General features: G+C 42.9%; 1 protein-coding gene across 1 annotated transcript in view; it reads left to right on the top strand.

Annotated features, from left to right (window-relative positions):
* Positions 1-14,503, top strand: part of lrp2a (low density lipoprotein receptor-related protein 2a) — a gene marked incomplete at its 5' end in the record, with an annotated part of 69,292 nt that overhangs the window by 14,381 nt on the left and 40,408 nt on the right. Inside the window, 20 exon segments of the mRNA XM_083777487.1 lie at positions 1,136-1,359; positions 1,792-1,998; positions 2,088-2,290; positions 2,758-2,898; positions 3,858-4,061; positions 4,689-4,881; positions 6,194-6,319; positions 6,667-6,797; positions 7,055-7,192; positions 7,483-7,767; positions 8,289-8,528; positions 8,722-8,841; positions 9,297-9,413; positions 9,522-9,902; positions 10,278-10,292; positions 10,548-10,796; positions 12,930-13,141; positions 13,263-13,447; positions 13,569-13,797; positions 14,064-14,241. Coding sequence (XP_083633613.1) covers positions 1,136-1,359; positions 1,792-1,998; positions 2,088-2,290; positions 2,758-2,898; positions 3,858-4,061; positions 4,689-4,881; positions 6,194-6,319; positions 6,667-6,797; positions 7,055-7,192; positions 7,483-7,767; positions 8,289-8,528; positions 8,722-8,841; positions 9,297-9,413; positions 9,522-9,902; positions 10,278-10,292; positions 10,548-10,796; positions 12,930-13,141; positions 13,263-13,447; positions 13,569-13,797; positions 14,064-14,241 — 3,778 coding nt within the window.

Genomic DNA, 14,503 nt, shown 5'->3' with positions numbered 1-14,503 from the left:
AAAGACTTGGCAAGGTCTTCTTCGGGGAACCCTTTAAAACACTCCATGGGTGCATCATGCATGACATCGTAACCCCCAGAGACAAAAGCAAAAAGCTGAGGTCAAGACTGTGGAGAATAGAATGCTGTATTGTGCAAAGAAATACAGGAGCAGTAGAGGAAATGCTTTGGCCAGGACTATTTTGGTTATCCTTTAAAAAATCGGCACTTTGGATACTCTAATAAATGGAGAGCTGTTGGCTCCCAAGTGGCACAGCCATAATGAAGGAGAAGTAGACCAGGAATGGAATCCAAATTGTCTAATCTTGAAACCTGTCTGATGTGCTGGTATGATGTCCACATACCACGGTGCAATTTTTGTAACCTGATCATGTTCAAGGTAATCGTGCAGCGTTTGTTTTCAGGGAGTCTGTCCAGCTATATGCATTCTTTGGCCAGCTCAAAGGGCTTTGTGCTGTCTATGCCTCGGCTTCTCTATGGTTTGAACCGCTGCCACTGGGAAGAAAAGCTGGGGACATAATTGGGACTGGGTATCTGTGTATATCAGCCACCTCTGTGGCGGCATGTCAACGGATTAAATGCTGGGGAGACCACAAACGGGGCATGTGAATGTAACCAGAAAGGTTAAACTACCAGGCTATTTCCACATCTTCAGTTTCTTTTTAAACAGGTCAGTTGAAAATCCTGCTTCTCAGTCTAGATCCTGTGTCAAAAGAACCAGAGCTGGAAAGAGGAGTATACCCCTCACTAGCTGCGTGGTGCCAAGGCTTCAAGCCTGAGAAACTAGTGCATCTTAGCATGAGCAGGATCGTACAGTAGTTTACAGAAACTTCCCACTCTAAGCTATAAAGCACTACCAAGATGTGGTCAGGCTGAGAAGATGACTAAATAAGTTCATGTGCTGATTTTTGCAGTTCCTTATAAACAGCATACTAGTGTTTGGAACGATTTTGTCCCCTATTATTCATACTTTAACATGATTTAATACCTTCAAAGTTTTTGAATGAGTGAGATACTGGTAGCCATTTTATTCTGCTTCTTGACCATGGTAGACTCATACCTCAGTTTATTCCCGTAGCTCTCTGACCACCTTGGGCCGCCTCTCTCTTGACAACAATGCTATCTTTTGTGGACAGGTGTTCTCTGTGGATATGGACGGTTCCAACTTGCAGGTGGTTTTAAATGTATCAGTTGACTACCCTGAGAACCTGGCTGTCGACTGGGTGAACAACAAACTGTATGTAGTGGAGGCAAGCGTCAACCGGATTGACATGGTGGACTTTGATGGCAGCAACCGGGTCACACTGATCACCGAAAACCTGGGAAACCCTAGAGGGTTGGCCGTGGACCCCACTGTCGGGTAAGCACCTGCTACATCTCCCACCCATCTAGCCGCAGTCCCTATGTACAGTATCTGTGTCATGCTTCGTTGGCATGGAATAATGTGTGTGTGTGTATGTGTGCGTGAGGGAGATTAGCAGATTGCCCTGGATGGATTAGTGAGGAGCAATGTAAGTGATGACCCTCATTGTAATCCAATAGTATAGTTCAAGGGGGAGATAGAGCCAGGTGGCCACACATACATTTCTTAGCTTAATTGAATGTACAGTTTCTTAGGAAAGATTCACAGCCACCCACCTGGAGACAAAATGTAATGTTCTGGATGTGAAACTTAATTAAAAAGAAAAAAAAAGGAAATCCTCTTATCATTCAACCTCTTGTCTTAGGTTGAATGCTTGTCTAGGTTGATTGAACAAGCCCAGTTTCCAGGTTTTTCCTCTTTCTTTCTCAGGTTTATGTTCTTCTCTGACTGGAATGCGCAGAATGGAGAGCCAGGACTGGAGAGGGCCTATATGGATGGCACCAACCGCTATGGGATCATCAGGAGCAAACTGGGTTGGCCAGCCGGTATCACACTGGACTATGAGGCCAAGCGCATCTACTGGGTTGATAGTCGCTATGATTACATTGAAACCACAACATATGATGGCCTTCATAGGTAAACCTAACAGATGTTCATATGGATTCATATCATTTTGTGTTTCATCTGCCAGTATTATGATATAAGTCTGTCCTCAAACCTTTTAGAAAAACGGTGGTTCATGGAGGCTCTGTGGTCCCTCATCCATTTGGCATCTGTCTGTTTGAACACAATGTCTATTTCACTGACTGGACCAAGATGAGTGTGATGAAAGCTAACAAGTTTTTTGACAGCAGTCCTCAAGTGCTTTACTCAACAGCACAGACCCCACATGGGGTAACAGTGATACACCAGTTAAGACAACCAACTGGTAAGCCCCTGACTAAGGACATACATACAACTGTACAAATATTGTCTTGATAGTCACTTATACAATCTCTAGTCCCTATAGCTTGGGAAGCTTTTTAAATGTGAATTAGGGCTTTAAGCAACTAGTCGACTAGTAAATCCACTAGTTGACCTTGTTGGTACTAGTTGACTAGTTTATAAGAAGAAAATAAGCGTTTTTTTCCCTCCCGTTTTTGTAGGCCTCCAGATCAGCTAGAATGCCAGATTATAGTCACCAATGTATACAGTTTTTAAATGTACAAATATTATTTAGTGGTTAGTAGTTAAACAACTAGTCGACTAGTAAACTAGGCAACTAGTCAACTACCGGTAGTAAAAATCACTATAAATGAAAGCCCTAATGTGAATGCTGTATTTTTTTGTTGGAATCATAAAATCAAAAACAAAAGAATCCTGCAGCAAAACTTATTTTGTTATTATTTTTGACAGTGCCAAACCCCTGTGGTGTAGACAAGGGTGGATGTGAACAGATCTGCGTTCTGAGTCACAGGAGTGACAACGGAGGGCTGGGTTACCGCTGCAAGTGTCGCATGGGTTATGACCTGCTTAATGATGGCAAAAGATGTGTAGGTAAGAAATACAAATCAAAACCGACTGTCATGGCAGTATTAGGTTCAACATAAGAGTTCCCTGGACTGAACTCCTCTAAACAGAGAAATGGGAGTCAAGGGTCACCGGAAAAGGACCTGAATCAACAGTGTGCTTCTCCTGCCAATGATAGAGATAATTTCTTCCTGGAGTCTGGATTTTGGCCAAACCACATCACTCAAACAACCTTGATCAGAATAGCATCATGGTTGTTTGTTGTTGCTGCTTTGCCATATGGCATATGATTATTTATTGAATCATCTACACAGGGCTATATCTATATGCAGGCTAGCACAAGGCTATGTGCTAGGTTTGTTTATTGTTTACATGCTACCACTGTCTGGGAGAACTTATTTATTGCCATGGTCTACACTACACACTCAGATTCACCACTTCACCCATTTCCAATCTATTTTCATATAAATAGTTATCTCCAATGCTCCAATTATAATCTGGTACAATGTCTGTCTACCGAGTATTTGCTCTGTGTCACAGAGCTGTGGACAGTTAAGAAACCTGCAGCCTACCAGTGACATCATCGATTATCAATAATAAAAATCACACTCGTGTGAATTGAGGGGCGCTCTTATCATTGTACATCATCATCGCCAACTTCTTACTGGTGTCTTCTATGCATCTGGAATATTGTATACTGTATGTCTACTCTACAGTATGTCTAAGCTCATTATTTCACTTCATCTTTAATTTAATTAAAAAAGGTTTGGTTCTTGACTCCTACTCAACTGTACCTCTCCTCTGTTTCATTCTTACTGCTGCTCCTATGACACTTAAATGTCCCACTGTGATCCATAAATTAAATTATCTTGTGTGTAGAAGTCGTCTTCCATGGTCTCCTAACACACACAAGGGCATAGCATCATGTGTGTCACAAATGTATTTTCTGTCATCCTAATGCTACTGGTCTCGGTTCCTCTCTGCAGCTGTCAGGCAGTTCCTGCTATTCTCCAGCCAGCTGGCTGTCAGAGGCATCCCTTTCAACCTCTCATCTCAGGAGGATATCATCCTTCCCATCACTGGAGCACCCTCATCCTTTGTTGGGATTGACTTCAGTGCAGAGGATGATTGCATCTTCTTCTCAGATACAGTCAGAGATATCATCTATAAGCAGAAAGTGGATGGGACGGGTGAGAATCTAATCTATTCATTTAGCTGATGATGCTTCATAGTAGTACTTAACAAATACCATTACATAATCATATACTTCATATATTTGGATTTGGATTGTTATTTACATCCTTGGATAATATCCTTCATATTAGAGAGTTTGACCATGTGATCCAGCCAGCCTTTAACAGGGATTTAAGGGTTTTATATAATTTCGTTTTGCGTGATTTCGTACACCGAAAATAGCCCATCTACACACCCCCAACGTGAGCGCCCAGACCGGCTAATTTCTTGTATGATGGGGTGCAGACAGTGTTGAACAGCTCAAAGTCATGCCCTCGAAATTAACGTTAACGAACAACACATGGAATCTATTCCACAGGGCGTTTTTAGCTTTTTAATCTTCTCACTTGACCTTAATGTCTTACAGAGAAAGTTACTTGTTTACCCTAGAAATCCATGAAGACTCACTTTGAAAAAGAAAGCAAAACCTCACTGCTCTGGTCAGTGCTGTTATTTTTGGGACAGCTCTAGCTTTCTCTGTCAGGTCTACATGGGGAAAATGCAAGCTGACAGCCTATTTATTTAAATGTGTTCCTCCTTTCATCTCTGCTTAAATGGTGGCCTGAATCCTCTGATCTGCACAGGCAGGGAGGTACTGGCAGCCAATAGGGTGGAAGGAGTGGAGGACCTGGCTTACGACTGGATTTCAAAGAACCTCTACTGGACTGACCCTCGCTACAGAAGCATATCAGTCATGAAGGTGGCCGACAAGTCCAGGAGAGCTATCGTACGCAACCTCAACAACCCCAGATCCATCGTGGTGCATCCTGTCATTGGGTATCAAGATAGAATTACTTGATATTGAAAGGTTATACGTCGTAGGGGTGTTCTGTATATCGGATAAAGAAGTATTTTAACTATCCTACTAACTTCAGCATTGTTACCCCAGTATAGGGATGCTAGGGTTGCTAAGGAGGAATGCTAAGTGGTTTAGCAGTTTCAATGGATAGTAGAGAGACATGCAACAGGTCTTAAGCTTGCATCTATTGCCATGCCCCACATACCTGCATATCTTACAGATTTTAGTCATAGACATTATGCCAATTAATCCCTCCACACACATTTCGGTGTGTTGCTACTGCTGTTGTATCCTACTGGCTCACCTGCCAGTGAGGAGCCCCACCACCCAGCACTTGCCATGCAAGTGACAAATATCACCCCGCCTGGCTTCCCTCTCCCGAACACGAGGCAATTGTGTTCATATAGATTGATGCTCGACATAGTCGGACGCACCGCGGTGGTTTCAAAACCCCTAGACTCTGCGGTGGAGGTCACATACTGTAGGCCTACCTCTGTGCCACCTGAGGGCATTACAGAATAGATTTATATATGACATACAGTTACTTATATTAGAGGTAATTAATTTAGCTATTTAGCTCTGTTAATTTAGAGTATAAGTGGCAATGAAAAAGAACAATAATTGCTTAAGTGCTGCAGAAATGTGAAATCAGATGTACAGTAATAACATGCCATCTGATGCTGTTGATAATGTCTTTGTCTCAGCTTGTTCTTCTTGTCGTGCCCACAAGACAGTTAGTTAGTCTCAGCTATGAACGTGGAAGCTTTAGCAGAACTGTCCACTTGCAATTACATACCTTTAATCATACCAGATGTGTCCCACTCCCAACATTCATCAAATTCCACAAGAAACCTTCTTTCTAGAAGAAGTGGTTATTTCCAATGGCTCTGTGTCATATAACCAAGATTAGTTCAGCATGAAAGCTGGTATTGCAATGAACACTAAGATCTTGGCTTGAATAGAAAAGCTCTATGAAGCTCTCAAAAATAAAATGTCAGCATTCTTTAGAAAAAAAGTTTTTGGCCTTGTAGATATTATTTATCAAAATATCAATGCTACTTTATTGCGTGATACTGTGTTTTATTCTGTGTGTGTGTGTGTGTGTGTGTGTGTGTGTGTGTGTGTGTGTGTGTGTGTGTGTGTGTGTGTGTGTGTGTGTGTGTGTGTGTGTGTGTGTGTGTGTGTGTGTGTGTGTGTGTGTGTGTGTGTGTGTGTGTGTGTGTGTGTGTGTGTGTGTGTGTGTGTGTGTGTGTGTGTGTGTGTTTGTGTGTGTGTGTGTTTACTTGCCAGATACATATTTTGGACTGACTGGTACCGTCCAGCAAAGATCATGAGAGCTTGGTGTGATGGGTCACATGCCCTGTCTATTGTGAACACTACTCTTGGCTGGCCAAATGGCCTGGCCATTGACTGGAGGTGAGCAAATGGTCCCAGAACCACATGTTCAAAGTTGCATGTACCCAGCATTCTTATACCATTCTTCCTTCTCTGACGAGTTAGGCCGATGGTTTTTTTGTGGTATGTGGGCTATAGGGTGGCCAATAGTACAATAAGTATGTGATATTGTCATGGTATTATTCATTCACCCATCTATATAGCAATGACAGCTTGTAGATAGGTAGATCAGAAGATTCTTCAAAAATGTTGGAAAGTATTTATTTATCAAATCACTATTTATTTATTATGTCATGACCCAAATGAAAGTGCTTAAGTATGACATGTATTATACGAGTGGTCTTCTCTTATCTTTTTTCTTTTCACAGAGCTATGCGTCTGTATTGGGTGGATGCCTTCTTTGATAAAATTGAGCACAGTACTTTTGATGGACAGAACAGACTGTCTCTGGGCCGAATCAGTCAGATATCCCATCCCTTTGGCCTCACCATTTTTGAAGGTAATACAATTGCTAATTTACTGTATGATATGAAATGTTGAGCAGTTTTATCATGAGTGGAATATACTGATACTATAGTGGACACAAAGATGGCTTGTCGTTATTGCTTCAGTGCTTTAAATGCTTTAAATGAACAATTACTGTCAAACTAACCATTAATTGACTGTAGGTGATGAGAGATGAAGTAGCTCTGGTCGTGCTCTGGTATTATTAACATGTCTCACTTGCACAATGATTTCTGTGTTTAACCCATTAAGACTATGCATATTTCACTGACTGGCGCCTGCGTGCCATTGTGCGTGTGCGCAAGACTGACGGTGGGGAGCAGATCATTATCAGGAGAGGAATCAGCCACATCATCCATGTCAAGTCTTTCAACTCCAACACTCAGACTGGTGAGCTGCGTTACTTACCAGTGCACTCATTATTCTGTTCATTCAGACTGGTGAGCTGCGTTACTTACCAGTGCACTCATTATTCTGTTCATTCAGACTGGTGAGCTGCGTTACTTACCAGTGCACTCATTATTCTGTTCATGTGTTACTTACCAGTGCACTCATTATTCTGTTCATTCAGACTGGTGAGCTGCGTTACTTACCAGTGCACTCATTATTCTGTTCATGTGTGGCAACATTTTTGCATCACTTCCAGTGATGTGTATTGTCTATACTATTCCCACTCCCAGGTATCAACGCCTGCAACATAAGGCAGACAAATCCAAATGGCGACTGCAGCCACTTCTGCTTCCCAGTGCCAGATTCCCAGAGGATATGTGGGTGCCCATATGGCATGAAGGTGGCGCCCAACCAGAGGGCCTGTGTGGAGGACCCATCCAATGAGCCCCCGACAGTTCAGTGTGGAGCCAACTCCTTCTCTTGCAGCAACGGCAAATGTGTGCCCATCAGCTACAGATGTGATGGCCTTGATGACTGTTATGACAACAGCGATGAATTAGACTGCGGAGCAAACAGTAAATGCATCAGTTTTCTCTTACTGTACTGTGGTTGATGCCCTATATGCACACAGAATAACTCTCCCTACTTCTTTCACAGGTGTTACCGATGATACTTGTTCCTTCTTTAAAAAATAAGTAAAATTCACTAGAGCATAGTCCCTTGAGTTGCAGCAACTTGTTTTCAAAGGGGTTCAACCATTTAGTGTGCAGTGGTTTAAAAAAAAAAAAATTCAAGGACCCCCATAACCCATTTGGAACCCTGGACACTTTGAGACCAGCAGAGCCAACACACACTATAGCAGCACCATGACTCTGTTTGACCAGAATGGAACAGAGCCTTCATTAGTATCAGCGGTAACACCTGTGAAGGAAGTTAGGAAGGGGCCCCAAGTTCTTCCCAAAATGGTGTGTGTGCATAGAGCTATTAGAGCCCATTGGACCGCATTGACCAGTCCACAGTTGAATAATTCAATGTAATCAGGAACATTAGAATGCTGGAATGCTTAATGAACATTGTCATTCGTACTGTTTTGCAGACATCACTTGCTCTCCCACTGCGTTCACCTGTGCCAACCAGCACTGCGTGCCTGGGAAGTGGCGCTGCGATGGGCACAATGACTGCTTTGATGGCAGTGATGAACAGAACTGTCCCACCCTCATTCCTAGCACTTGCCCTGCCAACCAATTTACCTGTGCCAACTATCGCTGCATCCCAAACACCTGGCGGTGTGACACTGATAATGACTGCGGGGACGGCTCAGACGAGTTGGATTGCCGTGAGTTCCCTTTACATGCATAAAGTCAAGTTATAAGATAACTGAATCAAATTGACTGGAAGGAACGCAGACTGCCCTTTCCAAGAAACCTTTCCTTTTTCATCTTTACCCGTTGTCGATCATGTGGCACTGTATGTACCGATAATGTGTTTTAGTTTACAGTAATGTGTCTTACTGTTGGATATGTTGACAGATCTGTCAACCACATGCCAGCCAGAGCAGTTTCAATGTCCTGACCACCGCTGCATCGACCCCAAATACGTGTGTGATGGGGACAGGGACTGTGCTGATGGAGCTGACGAGCAGGGCTGCAGTGAGTTGTTTGTTTGCCTGAAATACACTTGACTCTGCCTCATTGACAATGACACACACACATATTGTTTATATCATTGGTCATGTGCAGTCAGGTTTGCTTAGGGTATAGCGTAGCACATGGTCACTTTAAGTCCATTTATTCGTTCAACTCCTATTACAAGGTGAGATTGAAGATTTTGGCATTGGCCATCTCTAATGATTTTACATTTACATTTACTCAGATTATCATAAGATTCTTATTGTCAGAAATTCTTATCTTGGGACTGACACGTTTATGTTAACCAGCAAAATATGCTTGGAAATTGTACTGTGAAAAGCAACATTGATATGCTTCTTACACAATAATAACTTCTACATACATTAATAATTTATTAAATATATGTATAAACAAATTATTTCTGTACACCTTGGTAAAGCTAAACGAACATGCATGTTCTACTGGCTCTCTTTCAGTCTACAACTGCACTGTGTATGAGTTCAAGTGTTCCAATGGTCATCAATGTGTCAACACCTTCTACCGATGTGACGGGGTCTTTGACTGTAATGATCACTCAGATGAGTCTGGCTGTCGTAAGTGTTTCGCTCACCGTTGTGTAACCATACACTAAACTGTTTATTTCATACTTGCTGTCTATGGTCAAACACGTTCTTTGTGTCATGTTACTACTGTGCCATTAGCAACCAGGCCCCCAGGGATGTGCCACCAAGAGATAGAGTTCCAGTGCCAGTCAGACGGAAGCTGCATCCCCTCTCACTGGGAGTGTGATGGCCACCCAGACTGTGAAGATGGCTCTGACGAGCATCACGCCTGCGCGCCTCGCACTTGCCCCAGCTCGCTCTTCCGCTGCGACAACGGCAACTGCGTGCACACCAGTTGGATCTGCGATGGGGACAATGACTGCAGGGACATGAGCGACGAGCGCGACTGCCCGGCTCCGCCTTTTCGATGCCCAAGCTGGCAGTGGCAGTGCCCTGGCCACAGTGTTTGCATCAATCTCACCCGTGTGTGTGACAACACCCCCGATTGCCCTAACGATGCTGATGAGTCTCCACTCTGCAGTAAGTGTTCCCTCCGGGTGTTACATCAGCCATACGATACATTGCTTCTCTGTCAAAACCGTCAGGATTATTATATAATATTTCATTTCATGAATGGCCTCATCCTGATATTTAATTGGATTTCTACATTGTGTTAATGATTCATATTCCTGCTGTTATTTTTTGTTTTTGTTTCATGATGATTTGACATTAAGTCACCTGTTAAATTCTTCATCATTTAACGAGAGGAAAACAATAGTTAAAGTTGTTGTTTGCTGTCTTTTTTTGTACTTTTTTTGTACTTTTTGTGTTCAAATCATGCATGTGTGTGATTTGATTTGTATTAACTTAAAATGATCTGTGATTTTCCTCTCTTGCCCTCCTCAAAACTTTCAGATGAGCATTTACCAGGTAGGAACAAGTAGAGTAGAAATAGAGTATACGTTCTAAAGCTGCATGCTGATGTACATCAGTTGATGCTCAGTGATGATGATGATGATGAAAGCATGTACATTAATAAAGCATGTACATTACTAAAGCATGCAAATTAATAACTCAAGTAGAAGTTTCCACTCGTGCAGTTATTTATTGCGTTGTCCATGAACGTTTTTTTAAATGCATTTCATTTTGTGGCCATAACTCACTCTTTCCATCCCCTCCACGCAGATCAAGAGAGCTGTTCAGACAACAATGCTGGCTGCACCCATGGGTGCATCCAGGGACCCTTTGGGGCTCAGTGCCATTGCCCTATGGGCTATCAACTAAGCAATGACTCCAAGACATGTGACGATGTAGACGAGTGTAATCCCCCCGGACTGTGTAGCCAGCATTGCTTTAATGAGAGAGGCTCCTTCCGATGCCACTGCCAGGATGGCTACACTCTGGAAATAGACCAACACACGTGCAAGGCCTCAGGTAGGGATGGATATAGAAACTTGGTTTTGTAGAGTAGGAACAGCAACAGTCCAGGAACAGCAAAATCCTCAGAATTAATTAACATAGGGAGATATGATACAGTGTTTCATTACACCTGACCCACCACACATGCTGCATAATGACTTAATTAAGCAATTATTACATTCGAGGGTGCGCTTTACCGTGATTAGTGACAACAGTTACCAACAATACAAAACACATCAATATTAATTATCAAACCGAAAAGTTTTGACCTCTGTTTCCCTGTAAATAGAAGAGTTAATTTCACTGAGACATTAAATAGTCCCTGTTGATGCTCCGTCTCACCTAACATGTCAAAGCCGGCCCGGTGCAGTGGGAGACATTCAAGATATGCTCTGTTGTACGACCGTGTCGTGTAGCCAAAATAACGGATCTACAAGCCTACAACGAGTCGGTGGCGATGCGTTGTGAACTTGTAGATCATATATGTCAAACTCAAGGCCCGGGGGCCAAATCAGGCCTGTGAATGAATTATCTTTGGCCCGCGGGGTGATATTTAATTAGTATTAGAACTGGCCCTCTGGTATATTGCACGGACCACCATAATACTACAAGTCCCACAATGCACTGCGAGTGCATTGTCACGAGGGCCTGCAAGCGCAAGCATGCGTCTTCTCTTCACTATTGATCAGCAGTGAAAGTATATCACTTGTGGTCAACTTTCAGCTACCCCTCTCCCCAAAAATGGCCCGTGTGTTGAAACACAGTCCGGCCCTCGACTTGTACCAATTTATTTATTTTAGCCCTCTGTGTATTTGAGTTTGACATCCCTGTTGTAGATCGTCTATTTTCTTTGCCCAAGTAGTTGACTTCACTATACCGACTTCATTCCAGACTTTTCTAAGTTATCGAGGTCTTCTTTGGAAAATGTAACATATCTCTCGCTTGGTTTTGCATTCTCCTCATCCTCTTCTTCCAACCAATCATCGTCCACTGTCCACCAAATAAATCAAAATTAACAATATAATCCATTTCTGAGAACGGGATACTGACATGGGTACTGGCTGGGGTTTCCCTCTGGCGTGCAGCTGTTCCATATATGGTCTAATCAGGTGTGGACTGCAGTGCGGAGTGATTTATTAAATGTGATTAGGCTCAGGCCTAGGTGTTCCATGATGCTGGTTTGAAGCATGGGTAGATGGCTATTTCAACAAATCAGATTGCTTTGTGAGCCTTCGTCCGAACTACCTGTTGTATACTGGACAATATTGTACTCATGGTAGTTACTAGTTATAAATAAATGGTCTCTGTTCTAATTCAGAAAACCCGTCCGAACCGGATGTTATTTCCGACGTCGGAAGGAGTATGCATTGGCCTTTATGACTTCTTTGACTTTTTAAAGACTTTGACTTATTAAAAATAATAAAATAAAGCGTATGGGAGAGATAGATGATGTGTACAGAAATGTTAAAGTATAATACAATATAATACTCATAGGAAGACATAAGAGAGTATTTGAAGCTGTGAGCAATATCGGTTCATATTTCTAATCTGACATTGCCCTGCAAAATCATTCTTTCATTCTTGCAAATTTAAATTAAGAAGATGGCAATTAGCAGTTGTTGGATCAAGCCTGTTCCCCCAGGAGATGGGGATGAGGATGTCACTGTGATTGGCCCACACAGACCTCAGCTTTCCCTACTGTGGTGGCTGCCGGGCAGGAATTATCTGTAACGTAGAGGGTGGCTTGGCCCCCAGACAGCTAGGCTGACACACTGTCTTTCTTCTCCACTCTCTCTTCACACAGCTCTGATTTCTTTAGATAAGACAAATAACATATATGTCACTCAGTGGCTCTCGTTGGGGTAATTAGGACATAATCACCAACAAAGGGCTGCTTATGAGGAGCGTGCCCGACATGAGACCATCTTCCATACAGATAACCCGCTGAAAGGCTTATATAATACAATAGCCCATTATACCAACACGAGTGCATTCCCCAACCAAAGCTATGTGAGTGGGGTCTATCTATTTTCTATCCTGTTGTGACGTTTTGCCGGTTTTGTAAGCCATGTGCAAGCTGATGAGTAACTATCATTAAAATGAGAATGACAAATAGGTTTGATTATGTATCTGTCTGTCTGTCTACAGATTCTAGGGAAGCCTTCCTGTTGGTGGCCAGTCGAAACCAGATCTTGCAGGATGATATAACCACACAGCCCAACGTGGTCCGTTCGGTGGTTCGGGACGGGCGCCTCATCGTGGCCCTGGATTTCGACTCAGTCACCGACCGCATATACTGGTCCGATTCCGTCCAGGACAAAGTCTGGAGTGCTCACAAGAATGGCAGTGATAGAACTGTGGTCAGTCAGTACATACATAGCATAATTTATGTTATGATCTATAGCTTTAAGTAGCAAGTTTATTGTGAAGGATGTGCACAGATATGTCTAAGAGTCTAAGAGCTAAGCTTCTCTTTGACAGATATTTGACAGTGGAGTGACGGTGACAGAGAGCCTTGCAGTGGACTGGGTGGGCAGGAACCTGTACTGGGCCGATTACATCCTGGAGACCATTGAAGTGTCTAAACTGGATGGCTCCCATCGGACTGTGCTGGTCAGTGAAAATGTCACAAACCCACGAAGCTTGATTCTGGATCCAAGGCCCAGGTCAGTGACTTACAATATGAACACATGTGGCTGTTGAGATCAGGGTTTAGATTAGCAAATGTTTGATAAGTGATGATCTTCTTCTGTTTTTCTACTAACCCAAGGTATTTGTTTTTTGCAGTGCCCACCTGATGTTCTGGACTGACTGGGGAAGAAACCCTCGCATTGAGAGGGCCAGTATGGATGGAAAGTTGAGGACCACCATCGTAAACAAGAAGCTCTATTGGCCCAATGGTCTTACCATTGACTATCCAAACAAACTGCTCTACTTTGCTGATGCGTATCTGGACTTCATTGACTATTGTGATTATGATGGGAACAACAGGAAGCAGGTCCTAGCCAGTGACCTGGTAAGAGCATATCCTTATTGACATTTTCAAAATGAGCTTAGCCAATATGATGGATGTGAGTTAATTCATACCCCTGACTTATACTTTATTGCTCACAGTGTCACGCACCGAAAATATATTTGGTACTCGACACTGGCACGCAATTGAGTATAAACCAAGCTATACGAGAATGAGGTTTTTGTGCAAAATATATGCATTCTCACCTTCCTGTGATGAATAATATGAGTAAAACCCACTTCTTGTTTTTTGCTGCTCCCTGTAAAAAGGTACTACAACACCCCCACGCAATTACCATTTTTGAGGATTTTGTGTATTGGACCGACAGATACGTCAACCGAGTGATCCGAGCCCATAAGTGGCATGGGGAGAACCAGACAGTGATGCTGTACAACCTACCTCAGCCCTTGGGTCTGGTAGCGGTACACCCATCCAGGCAGCCAGCAGGTATGATGGATAATGCACAGACAGTAAACTAGAACTGCACTCTGTCGAGTGCATACTTGCTTGTTGCACACTAGTAGGCCATAAATGGCCAACTAGTGCGCAAGCAGAGCGCGCAATGTACTTTCGACCGCTGTAAACTGTCAAATCTCAGTATCTCTGTGAAGGAACGTTTGAAATGTCTAATTTTTAGGTGTAACTATTTGCTACCTACCTACTTTATGCATATAAACACCTAGTATTATTAATTATGGCTCAAGTTTCT

This window comes from Protomyctophum parallelum (genome assembly GCF_964188405.1).
Source record: "Protomyctophum parallelum genome assembly, chromosome: 11".
Lineage (NCBI taxonomy): Eukaryota > Metazoa > Chordata > Actinopteri > Myctophiformes > Myctophidae > Protomyctophum > Protomyctophum parallelum.
This window is presented reverse-complemented; position numbering and strand designations above follow the sequence as displayed.